General features: G+C 50.2%; 1 protein-coding gene across 6 annotated transcripts; it reads left to right on the forward strand.

Moving 5' to 3' along the window:
• Nucleotides 1-259: 259 nt before the first annotated feature.
• Nucleotides 260-10,688, forward strand: GPKOW (G-patch domain and KOW motifs). 6 transcript variants are annotated; one of them, XM_054566438.1, is made up of 13 exons: nucleotides 305-360; nucleotides 1,647-1,796; nucleotides 1,880-2,088; nucleotides 2,843-2,997; nucleotides 3,093-3,217; nucleotides 5,302-5,411; nucleotides 6,538-6,751; nucleotides 7,241-7,373; nucleotides 8,036-8,165; nucleotides 8,367-8,490; nucleotides 8,584-8,653; nucleotides 9,401-9,486; nucleotides 9,580-10,688. In XM_054566438.1, the coding sequence occupies exons 3-13, from the start codon at nucleotides 1,913-1,915 to the stop codon at nucleotides 9,712-9,714; spliced, it is 1,458 nt and encodes a 485-aa protein (XP_054422413.1). In that variant the 5' UTR covers nucleotides 305-360; nucleotides 1,647-1,796; nucleotides 1,880-1,912; the 3' UTR covers nucleotides 9,715-10,688. The 6 variants fall into 6 exon arrangements, with proteins under 6 accessions (XP_054422410.1, XP_054422409.1, XP_054422413.1 ...); XM_054566435.1 differs by having other exon boundaries at nucleotides 260-360; nucleotides 1,647-2,088; XM_054566434.1 differs by lacking the exon at nucleotides 1,647-1,796 and having other exon boundaries at nucleotides 260-360; nucleotides 9,580-10,687.
• Nucleotides 10,689-12,960: the final 2,272 nt, after the last annotated feature.

The raw sequence follows: 12,960 nt of genomic DNA on the forward strand, positions 1-12,960 counted from the left end.
GAGCCACGTCAGAAAGGTTGCAAATTTGTGGACAGTAGCAAGAATTAGGGCTGAGGGAGCAGTGCTCAGGTCACCGAGAATGCTGGCAGGGTCGGGGAATCCAGACAGAAGGCAGAGGGAGGCCAAGCGCTGGCGCCCACAGCCGCGCCTCCTTGCGGGCCGCCAGGTAGGTCATCGCACGGGCTGTGGTGCCCAGCACGGAACAGGCTGGCCTCACCGCGTCCAGGCCCGGGCGAGCAGCCAGGTGAGCGCGCGCGGGCGCTGAGAACGCGTCGCTAGCGGCTGTGCGTCCACCCGGGCCACTCTGGGCCATGGAGCCGCGTGCGGGGGGCGCCACGGACCCTAGAGGGAGCAGAGGAGGTACTGGGGTGGGGGTGAGATGGGCGCGGTCCCGCCGCACCTCGCCCCCCCTGTCTGCCCCTTCCCGTTCCCTTCGGACAGGTGGTAAACAAGGCAGCCTGGTACCCGGGCGGCGGTGGCGGTGTCGTCGTCGTCGTCGGCGGCGGCGGCGGCGGCGGCGGCGGAGGCAGACAGGGGCCAAACAACCCGGGCTGGGTTCGAGGCTCCCTATCAGCACCTGCACCCGTGCCACCGGGCTGCGCACCCGCTCCGGGGGCTCTCAGGAGTCTCCAGGGAGATGTGCCGGAGGGGTCTGCTCAGGGTCACTGGGGATGCCTGGGCACTCACGGTCTGCGGTGAATAATAGCAGGGGCTTAGGCAGGGGCCTCTGGGGATAAGTGGAGGGCAACCTGAGGCCACGCGTGGGCCATGAGGGTTGCCTAGGGCATCTGGAGGGTGAGTCGTGAGTCCCGGGGCCACAGCGGGGCAGACTGTGTTCTCTTGGGGCATCTGGGGACTCGGGGCCCCTTCCGATATCGCGGGGGTAAGACTTTGGAATCGGGGGGTGAGGAAGGGGCAGTTGGGAAGTTCCAGAGATCGCCACAAGGTCTTCGGAGTGCCGGGGAATACTGCGGCCAAATAGCTGTCTCCAGGGGATGTCGTGGAGGCCGGCGGGGCTCCACGCGAGTACCCGCGATGGCTGGGGCTAGCGGGAGATGAGAGGGACAGTCGGCAACCTCCGGAACTATCGAGGGAGGGCTTGAGGGCTCCGGGGACCCTGAGGAGCATTCTAGGTCTTCGGACGTAGAGGAGTGTGGAGGTGCGCCGAGGCTCTGGGTCTGCGCTGACCTTTTCTCCCCCGCCCCCTCCCGCGCAGGCCGCGGCGCTCCGCAGCGGGCCGGCCCCAGCGCCCGGCAGCTCCTGTCGCGCCTGGACGCGCGCCCCCTGGCGGCCCGAGCTGCGGCCGACGTGGCGGCGCTGGTGCGCAGGGCGGGCGCCACTTTGCGTCTGCGCCCTAAGGACGGTGCGCGCCCTTGTTCCTTACTGGACTATGAGGCTCTAAACAGGAGGCCTATTTTATTAATAGTACCAGAGTTTACTGAGTATTAAATATGGCATGGGTAGGCATCACTTACGTATCAATTATTGATGCTATTTATTTTTATGTCTATTATTTATGACACGCAACTGGCATTCACAAGGGGTTTTTTTCTTAATTATCTTAGCCACACTTCCCTCACCTGTAGGACACAGTAACGCGCACACTGTAGACGATCAGTAAATACCTGTCAAATACCTACACATAGGAAAGAATACCTGGCAAGAATGAGTCCACTTCCTACCACGCCTACCCCCTTGAAGAATTACATTTTCCCTTACGCTTGGCTCGACGCACTCCTGTGAAGTACAGAGCGACACTTACTTCCCAGGGCCCTTTATCCGCCTCCGTCTGTCAGGTGCCGCAATGTTTTATGGGAAAAGTAGTTCTAGGGCTCGTCGTTCGGTCCGCGGCAAACTCAGCCCAAACTAAACTTCCCAGCAAGCAGCGCGCCGGCCTGGGAAGATAGGCAAGATGGCGGATCGCGAAGATGGTGTTTTGAGGTCGGCGGGGCACTCCTCTGCCCCAATTTCGTTCAGCTTCAGTCGCACGGCCGCCCGAAGACGGCTGGCAGACCGGGGAGAAGGCCTGGGTGCGGCTCCGGAAGAGAAGGATTTCTTGAAGACCGTGGAAGGGAGAAAGTTGCAGAGGTGATGCGCTGGGTCTTTCATCCCTTGGAAATAGGTGCGGTGGGTGCAAGCGGGAGGGTGCAATCAGAATTGATTGTCTTGGTGACAGTGGCCTGGAAACCCTAAGTATCGGCCGAGTAAATTCGTGGAGGTGAGAAGGTGGGAATTTATAGTACAGCTGAAGAAATTGAGCCTGATGGCCGTGAGGATTGGCAAGCGAGAATACATCCCGAGAGGGAGTGTCTTTAGGATTTGGAGACCCTGAGGTGTGTGCGTTCTGAAAAAAAGGAAAGGAGAGAATGACAGGACCCCTAGTGTCTCAACTGAAATGACGGGGCTTCTCCGATATGGGGAACTGGATGGAGTGGCAGATTGAGGTTGGGGGAGGCCATCATCCAGCTTAATTCGGGAAGGAGAGAGCCTGAGGAAGAGACTTCCAGAAGAGAATCAACCATTGGGAGGTTGGTGTGGAGCCTGGAACTGGGGAGAGAGTCTGGACTTAAAATGGTGATTTGTGGGTCATTGTGGAAGCCATGGACTGAGGACTGATTGTGTCATTGAGGAATCAGTCCTAATTAAGAGTTGGGGATGGAGGAGAAAATCCGAAAAAGGCACTATCAGAGACATAATTGGAGAAGCAGACAGAATGGAGGGTGTGGTTTGTGGGACCCGGGGGTGAGTTTGGCTCTCGGTGTTTTCTCTGAATGAAGGGGTGTGGCTCAGCACCTATTGACCGTACTCCTCTGCTGACCTCATTCCTCTGTGTTCACATCAGTGTGAATCCCTCAGAAGCCCCCAAGGAACTCATCATCCCTTTGATCCAGAATGGCCTCCGAAGACAGCCACCAGCCCAGGCCCCGGGCCCATCCACAGATAAGGAGGCTGTGGTGGATGGGGTGCTGTCCCAGGCTGTGAAAGAGCTCATTGAGGGTGAGTGATCCCCCTTTGCCTTGCCCTGATGAAGGAATGGGAGAAAAATAGAAGGATATGGTGGGACCTCATCGCTCACTCCCATTCTTCCTTAGAATCCAAGAAGTCTCTGGAGGAGAGAGAGAATGCGGGTGTCGACCCCACGCTCGCTATCCCCATGATCCAGAAAGGATGCAACCCCAACGAGGAAGGGTCAGACAGCGAACGCCAAGCTGAGACAGTGAGCTGGCCCCTCGCCCCCCTCCTGTCCCAGCCTCTCTTTTCCCTGTCTGCCAGCCTTGCCCCCCTGCTGCACAGATGAGGGAAAGCCTGTGTACTAGAGGCCTGCCGCCTATCCTGCCCTCCTTCCATCCTTTGGAGTGCTGGAAAAACACCAAAGAAACTGAATTCCAAGGAGTGGAATGAGTGAAGGGGATGGGTAGTAGATGAGGTCGGAAGTGGGAGTTAAACCAGGCTGGGCCTCGTGGGCCATGGTGAGGACTTTGGATTTTACTCTGAATGAGATGAGAGTCATGAGAGGGCTCTGAACAGAGAAGGGCCAAGACTTATGATTTGACGGGATTTTTCTGATTCCTGTTAGCAGAACAGACTAATAAGCAGAGATGGAAGCAAGGAGACCAGTGGTCTGGGCTAGAGATGAGGGAGACTGACACCAGAGTGGTAGGAGTGAGACCTGGAAGGGCAGGTAGGGTTTAGTGAGAAAGAGCAGAACAGGGCGAGTACTCCTAATGGCAGCAATGACCCAGACAATGGCATGGTGGCAGGAAATCAATGTGCTATGTGTCTTGACAGTGAGGCAACTATGGTGTATTTGGAGTGAGTATAAAGAATTGAGGGAACGATAATGGGAGGTGAGAACACGAGATGTGAGGGTTGTATCTACAAGGTTTGTGCTTTTCATACCCATGGACCCGCTTTTTACCTCTTCATTCACAACTTTTTCTGCATTGCTTCTTTGGTGCCCAGTTTTCTTACAGCCCAGACCACCATCTCTTTTGAATGAACTGTTCTCATCAGCCGTCAGATGTCCTCTAGTTTCTTTCATCATAAAAAAGAAAAAAAGACTTTTACTTCACTCTCCATCCTGTTCTAGCTTTGGCCTCGTTGCTCTCACTTTTCCTCCTCTTGCAGCCTTCCACATCTCAATTGATCACAGTTTCATCCATCCTTCCTCTCAGTCAATTAACAAAAAGTTACCAAAAATAAAAAGGAAAAAAAATAAATTTAAAAAAAGAAAAAAAAAAACCTTATCATCACCTTTGACTCCCCTCTTTGTTTCATATCCCATAAACTGTCAGCAGAGGTCTATCGTCTCCCTTTTCAAAATACATCTAGAATCTGACCACTTCTCCCCATCACCACTAGCAGCATGCTGGGCTGAACCACCAGCGTGTCTCATCGGGACTATTACAGTTTCTTACTCGCTGGTCCTCCTCATGACTGCTACCCTCTTGTGACTCCTGTTGAGCTCTCCTAATTACTTTCTTACCACTCATCTCTGCTTCCACATCTCTGTTTCAGTCAGGTTGACTCATGATGCTTTTCACACATACCAAATCTTGCCCTGCCTCAGGACCTTTGCTCTGAACTGTTCTTTCTGCTTGAAACACTCTTTCTTATATCCTCATGGTTCTCCGCCATCTCCTTCTGGTCTCTGCTCAAACATCAACTCAGTGACACTCCATTTGTCATCTTTCTCATCTACTTAACCTGCTTTATCTTCCTTCATATAACTTATCACAACCTGACATATCATGTTTTATGTATTTTGTTTGTTGTGTCCTACAACTGGAATGTAAATCCTACATGGGCAGGATTTTTTGTCTGTTTTGCTCACTACTTTATCCCTAGCACCAAGAACAGTACCTGGCACTAGGTGCTTTGTAAGCATTTGTTGAGGGACTGAACTGGAGTATTAAAGTGAGGGATGGCAAGAGGAAATCAATAGTTACCCTTGAGCCCTGACTAGTATGCCTCAGTTGGTTGAGCATTTCCCCACAAACTGAAAGGTCGCCAGTTCAATTCCTCATCTGGGCACATGCCTGGGTTGCAGGTTGATTCCTTGTTTAGGGTACACGCCAAAGATAGCCAATCAGTGTTTCTCTTTCATGTAGATGTTTCTCTCCCTCTCTTCCTCCCTTCCCCTCTCTCTAAAAATAAATAACTTTTTTTTTTAAAAAAAAGCTAACCTTGAGCTGACTAGAAAAGAAGCATTGAGGGTCACCCAGTAGGTGATAACAAATTCACATCAGAGGGCCTGTGATAAGCAAAGCCTGACTGTCATTCCTCCGCCTGAACCCATAGGTGCCCAAGGAGGCTGATTATGAGGCAGTCCCTGTGGAGGCTTATGGGCTGGCCATGTTGCGGGGCATGGGCTGGAAACCTGGCCAAGGCATCGGCCGAACCTTCAATCAGTGAGTTTTGGGGTAGGGCCATGGGGACAACAGATAGGGCAGTAAATGAGACCCCTGTGGTTATCGCCCATCCAGAACCATCTAGGCATAGGACAGACACATTACCATCCCAACCAATTCAGTAGTCTCTTCCACTACTGTTTCAAATTCCTGTTTGTCCTTTGAAACTCTGTAGTGGGATTCCATTTATTGAAAGATTGCCTGTCTGGGCATCAGCTTCCTTGTGTGAAAAATAGGGGCTCTCCCTCCCAGGAGCAGGCCCATACCTTTCCCTTCCCCCTCTTCATCTCCCAGGTGCATTACCTTTAGCTTTGTCTCTCCTAACAATGTTCCCAGCTTTAGTAAGTGTACATCAAAATTTTTAAAATGAGGATAATAACAGCATTGACTTCCTAGATCTGTTGTGATAGTTAAGTGAAATTATACATGTAAAGCACTTACAGTGGGTGCTGACCCCAAATAAGCAAAGACTAGATATTTGTTATTATCGCATAGACTTATAATCCCTTCTCCACAGTTCTAAACTCCAAAGAATTCTGAAAACCAAAGTTTTTTTCATAAATCTTTTGGTAGCCAAATGTGACCCAAATTGACATAGAGTGTTTTATAGTGTGTTTCTCCTGCTGGGTATGAATATCTCTACGGTTTCCCCTGTAGAAATAGTGTATTTGATTATACTATATATCCTATGTAATGGATGGCACATGTAGCATATTATTAGGTTGAAGCAAATGAAGTTGCCATTTCTGTAGGTCAAAAGCAGTCCTAACATGAGATGGGGAAATATATTCTTAAAAACACATGCCCTGACTGGTGTGGCTCAGTGGATTGAGCACTGGCCTGCGAACCACAGGATCGTTGGTTCAATTCCCAGTCAGGTCACATGTCTGGGTTGCAGGCCAGGTCCCCAGGAGGGGTTGCTTGAGAGGCAGCCACACATTGATGTTTCTCTCCCTCTCCCTGTCTTCCCCTCTGTCTAAAATAAGTAAATAAAAAAATAAAATAAGTAAATAAAATCTTTTGAAAAAAATACTGAAAGGGTGGGACTTGTAGGGGTTGGGGGCAGGGAGTGAGCATCAACGACTGTAGCATCCCCCAACAAGCTCATATTCTGTGCTCCCTACAGAGTGGTGAAGCCTCGTGTCAACTCGCTGAGGCCTAAAGGGTTAGGGCTGGGCGCCAGCCTGACTGAGGTCCAGGCACTGGCCCCCACCGGCCCCCACCGCCTGCTGAGGCCAGATGAGGAGCAAGAGAAAGATAAGGAAGACCAGCGTCAAGGACTGGTGCCTGGAGGAGCTGTGGTGGTTCTTTCTGGCCCTTACCGAGGCCTCTATGGCAAGGTAAGGAACCAAAATGTGCCTGGAACCCAAGACAGGCAGCAGGAAAGATTGATGTGAGGGTCAGAACTAAGAAGAATTGGGTTTGCGGTAGAAAAGCTGGAAGTCCTTGTCTTTTAGGCCTGCCTGGCTCATTGCCTCATTTGGTAACTCAGGACCACTTGCTGGATCTTTCTCAGCCTCAGTTTTTTTACTAAAGGGGAGAGAATACTATATGCCACAAGTCCCTGAGGATTAAATGCTTAAAATATATCTAAGACCCACAATCTGGTGGGGGAGATACAGGGACCCATCCTAGTCTCAGACCTCAGAGATCAAAGTCAGCTGGGAGAGACACAGTGATCAAACCTGGTCTTCACTCTCAGGGGTCACAGTCTGCTGTGGAAGACATAGGGGTCAAGCCGATTAGAGGTAAGGGTGGACAGCTTGGTCCTAGAAATGTGGGTCGAGCCCACTCAACCTTTGCCTGACTTCTTCATCCTCACACTTTAGGTGGAAGGCCTCGATCCTGACAATGTTCGGGCCATGGTTCGTTTGGCTGTGGGGAGCCGCATGGTGACTGTTAGTGAGTACTGCCTACAGCCTGTCTCCCAGCAGGAATTTGACAAGAACTCCTTGGATCTCAGTGAGTGAGCCTCTTATCTCACTAGTGGAATTGGAGAAGTGTGCCTGGGGGTGGGTAGGGCCTGTCTTGGGTGGGTGTTAGATTTGCAAAGGGGAGAGGCAATGGTGTCTGCCTGGCAGGTATGCCTGGTCAGAGGTCAGGAGGTGAGAATGGAGATAGTGGTTTCTTCAGTTTGACTGAAGAGTCACCTGGTAACCCCAAGTCTTTAGCCTCTTTCTGAAGGAGAAGAAACAAGTGTGCAAACCAGTTTCTACCCTCAGAAGTCTTTGTCTATTTAGGACGATGAACCTCTCTTTTGTTAGGGAGTGAGAACAGCTAGGACTAAGGCATAACAGGGGAGGAAGGCATTTTAGGCATATTGGTAGAAAGGGGCAGTTTAGCAGGTGGGAGCAGAGCTCTCCAGGACTCCTAGCCCACGCTAGGTGGTTGACTCAGGTAGGCACTGTCAGCACGGGCTGGGGTGATTGCAAAAGGAAGACTTCCTGAAGGAGGCTGAGGCAGTTGAGAGGAAGGGGATAGCATTCTAACAGTCCAGGCAAAGGCATGATGGTAAGAGGGGACACGGTGGATGGGAGGTGGCCTGAGGCTAAGGCGTGGCCTTGAAGGAAAGAAAGTGAGACACTGGAGCTCTTTCCTGGTTCTTCCCACACCCCCTTTAACAGGCCAGGTGAGCAAAACTTCTCCAGGGCAACAGAATGGAACAGCCTCGTCGTCACTGAAGGCCTTCCCGAATCAGGACCTCCCCACCCGGCGGGGAACAGAAGAGAGGAAGCGGAAACACCTTCCAGACCGGTGAGGCCCTGGCCATCTGGGATGGTGGAAGAAGATGGGGGGGTATGGGGAGGTTCTAGCAGTCGGAGAAGGCTTCCAGGGCAAGGCAGATGCATAGAAGGAACTAGAAACGGCACTATGGGTGGGTTTTACAGCATCAGCAAAGGTGGGTTGACTAGAACATGCATGTGACTTAGCCTGGTGTCTGCTCCATCTCCACAGACAAGACAAGACTACATCCAAGAGTGAGAAAGTGGCCTCCAGGAGACAGCACTGGTTGCACAGGGACCTGCGTGTGCGGTTTGTGGATAAGCTGCACAAGGGCGGGCAGTATTACAACACCAAGGTGGGAACCCCACAGCCTAGATTGCCTTTCTCCCCCAGGGATTGGGCCCCTTTCTCTCTCTAATGTTCTCACATCCCCTGATCTTGTCCCCAGATGACAATTGAAGATGTCCTCAGCCCAGATACTTGTGTGTGTCGGACGGATAAAGGCCAGGTCCTGGAAGGTGAGTCTGAGAGTCAGTCACTGGGTTGTTATCATCCTAGAGGCTGATCAAGAAGTCTGTCTGCCCTGTGTGGGTGGCTCATTTGGTTGGAGCATCATCCCATATACCAAACAAAAGGTGGTGGGTTCGATTTCTGGTCAGGGCACATACCTAGGTTGCAGGTTCAATTCCCAGTTGAGGCACATACAAGAGGCAACTCATCAATGTTTCTCTCCCTCCCCTCCCTCTCTACCTTCCTGCCCTCCCTCCCTCTCTAAAAATCAATAAAAACAAAAACATACCCTCAGGTGACAATTTAAAAAAAAAGGCTGTCTTAGGCCAAGAGCCTGCCAAGGCAAAGGCTGGGAGGTTGGGCAGAGTTAAGGTTTTTTGCAGGGACCAGCATCTTAACACAACATTAGACACTTACCTGAGCTTTACTTTCCACATCTGCAAAATTAGCACGGAAATGACCTGTTTTCTCCTTATTGTGACTGGTGCCCTATAGAGGTGTGTATTGAGCTCCTCTTGCAGGGCAGGGCTTACAACATGGTCACAATAAGCAGTGTCTCTTATCACCACTATCCATCACCATAATATGTAAATACTCCCTTGAGAACAACTATTGCTAGGAACTGTTCCTTAGGTTTCCTCATCTATGAAGTGGGTATGGTGGGACTCGCATCTGTCAATACAGTACAGAGTGACCCCAGGGAATACAGAAAAGGCCCTTGGCTGCAGACCTCACTGCCCTCTCCTTCTCTGTAGGTGTCAGGGAAGACATGCTGGAGACCCTCATCCCCAAGGTCCAGGGCAAACGGGTGATGGTAGTGCTGGGGCCACAGTCTGGAAGGGTGAGTCCCAGACCTGGGAATGGGGGTGGGAGCATGCAAGGCATGAGTGGGGGTCTGGGTTGGCCTAGCTGACTCCACCTGTCCCTACTCTAGGTGGGCCGTCTGCTGGGCTGGGACAGAGAGCAGAGCCAGGCTGTGGTTCAACTGCGGAGAGAGAATCGACTCGTAGAGCTTCACTATGATGCTGTCTGCGAGTACATGGGCCCCAGTGACTCAGATGAAGACTGACCCATGGACTCATTCACTTCCCCAGGCACTTACCAGTTCTGTACAGTTCGAAAAGCTCACCTTTGTGAAGGTGGGGAGGTCATTGTTGCATCCTGTACTTGCAGTGCAGCCCTGGGACAGGGACAGGGCACAAAATGCATAGACCAGAGGGAGGCTGGAAAGAAACCTAGTATTTACCAGCAGTTAGTGTAAAATAAAAACCATTGCAATTATTTAGTAAAATGAAGAGCTCATAATTGGTGTGCTGAGCTGTGAGTGGAGGTGGGAGCCATGCTGAGGTGGGAACCATTTCATTTTTCAGCCCCATCCCCCTGCTTGGGCTGCCAGACAATGTAAAGGATCCATTCACTGCCCTGGCCGAGCATTGTCCCATACACTAAAAGGTTGCTTGTTCAATTTATGGTCAGGGCACATGCCTAGGTTGTGGGTTTGATCCCCGGTCGGGGCACATACAGGAGGCAGCTGATCAATGTTTTTCTCTCCCATCAATGTTTCTCTCACTCACTCTCTCCCCCTCCCCCCTTCCCTTTCTTTTTCTCTAAAATCAATTAACATCCTCGGGTGAAGATTTTTTAAAAAAGGATCCATGCCGTGGCTGGTGTGGCTCAGTGGATTGAGTGCTGGCCTGTAAACCAAAGGGTTGCCAGTTCAGTTCCCAGTCAGGGCACATGCCTGGGTTATGGGCCAGGTCCCTGGTTGGGGGTGCATGAGAGGCAACCACACACTGATGCTTCTCTCCCTCTCTTTCCCCATCCCTTCCCCTCTCTCTGTAAATAAGTAAATAAATAAATCTTTAAAATAAAAGGATCCATTTGCTCACAAGCTCACTTGGAACACAGAAGCTATGAAATTTGTCCCCTAAGCAGATAATACGGAGTTGAACACATCTCTGGACAATTTTCTAAGCAAGGATCCTAACAGTGGCTCTGCTTCTTGGTCCTGCGCAGACGCCCAGAGGATCTCTTGAGGCAGTGATGGTAGTCAAGAGGAAGGGAACCCATGAATGGAATGTATTAGCACTACCTTCCAGAGAACACAGTGAATTTCGTGGGCCCTATTTTAGTCCCAGAACTTCGGCTTGAGGGTAAAAAACTTTTGTCTGTCTCAAGTAGAATTCCTCTGGGTGCTCCAGATAACTGGATTCTAAAAATGTCGAAGAACCTTCAAACTTTCCTGTTTCATGGTCTGGGATAGAGAATCAGCAAGGGAAGTCAGAGCTTTAGACACAATTGTTTCTGAATCATCCCTAGCCACTAAGTTGATATAATAAATATGATTTGAGTTAGATCTTAGCCACCTGTATAAAGTCCTGATGGGTTAGAATATGGCACAGTGCTGGAAAATTTAAACACCCTTAGAACAGGATAGTAAAGGTAAGCTGCCCCCATCACCGAGCAGAAGCAGACTGCTGTTTAGAGCCTAAATGATCTGGCCAGATCAGTGGCCACGTGACCCTAAAGGAAGAGATGACTAGAAAACCTTCTAATGTTTTCTAACTTCAGTATCTCCAGTATGAGGTACACTTGCACAGACTGACTGACTTTTTCATCATCCGTAATTAATTCCAGAACTCATCTGTTTTCAAGATTGTCCAAACAGGCTTGTTAAAACAAACAGCAGGGACAAACCCATACTCCCACTTCCTCCAGTTCTCCAGTCATCCTGATTGCACACACTACCCTTTGAATTCCACACTTGGTTATATTTTAATCCTGTGGGGAAAGGTTGGGATTCTAGGGGTTCCCAATTTGGCATGTTCAGTAGTCAGTTTCCTATGCTGTATGTGCTTCACCCAGTCAAGAAGGTCTACTCCTTTCTCCAAATCATAATAAGTCCATGTTGGTAACATCTTTAAGAAGAGCTCAGATCTCCCTGGGGAAGGGAACTGGTCCCGTGTGTCTGCCCTGCAACATGGCATAACCTGGCAGTTTTGGACAATCCCTTCATTTCCTCCATGTACCATGATACTTAAAATAGATCTTTCATCAGACTCTGATTTCCTGCAGTTAATGTTTCTTCAAAGCCTGCTTTTGAAAATGGCATGAAGTTCTTGAATACTGCCCTATGTCCAGAACACAACCCTAGGTAGAGTGTCTGGTCTCCCGTGACAGACCATAAAGCTTTTTGTGCTTCACCTGAAAGGATCTCTCTTGGTCCCTCAGTTTGAGGACAGAGCTCCTTACGTTCTGAGAAGTGTGGACAATATAGGGAGGCTTTCCCAATCTGCCCTTTATTGTGCACAAGCAAAGACTTGTTTCTCAAGACCCTTTGCGTCTGCACCATTTTCCCTTGGCTTGCTGCCTGGCATTTGCCTGCTGCCAAGGTTTCCCCTTGGGCAATGGTTACTGCAGCAACAGTTTCCATGAGTCTTTGAATCTTCCACAGACCACTCACAAGGTGGGGACTGTGATCCATACAATCAGTCTAGACTGGCTTCTTCCATGTGCCAGGGATTGAGCAAGATGTAGGTGAAGAAGTATCTCTTATGCCAAGTCCCAGTTTTCCTGGCAGGATGTTGCCTCTGTTGAAAACAGTCCAGACAGTGACCCAAGAATTTGTGGCAGCAAACTCAAAAAGCAGCTTCTTGGCCCTGATCGGTGTGGCTCAGTTGGTTGGGCCTCTTTCTGCGAAGCAAAAGGTCGCTGGTTTGATTCCCAGTCAGGGAACATGTCTGGGTCGTGGGTTCAGTCCCCAGTCGGTGCGTGCGAGAGGCAACCAATTGATGCTTCTCTCTAGCATCGATGTTTCTTTCTCTCTCTTTCTCCCTCCCTTCCCCTCTCTCTAAAAGAAATTTTAAAAAAGAAGCAGCTTCTCTGCCTTTCATAGAGAAATAAATTACTTGGATGATTAGGACTGCCTCCTGTGGCTGAGCTTCGTGGCAGGTGCATAGAGGTAGACTCTTCTAACATGCCTTCTTCAACATGCTCCCCTCCACTTGCATATTGAGGCCTCCTGAGCTCCATGCCTGTAGCACCACACAGAGGGATGAGTACCTGACACCTTAGAAAGCTACATGAGGTGGGTCCTGACCAAGTGTCCCTACTGCCCCCAGTTTATTCAACAAGCATCTGTTGATCCCCTGCTATATTCCAGGTACTATTCTCCGTCTATGGATACAGTAGAGAGTAAATTATTTCTTCCAACAAATATTGAGTCCCTACTATATACCAGGCATGATTCTATGTACTGGGGATATGGCCATGAACAAAAAAAGATCTTTGTCCTTGTGGACCTGACTGACATTCC

The sequence above is a fragment of the Pteronotus mesoamericanus genome, unplaced genomic scaffold, assembly GCF_021234165.1.
Source record: "Pteronotus mesoamericanus isolate MK-2021 breed Mesoamerican mustached bat unplaced genomic scaffold, CSHL_Meso_final contig_173, whole genome shotgun sequence".
Taxonomy (NCBI): domain Eukaryota; kingdom Metazoa; phylum Chordata; class Mammalia; order Chiroptera; family Mormoopidae; genus Pteronotus; species Pteronotus mesoamericanus.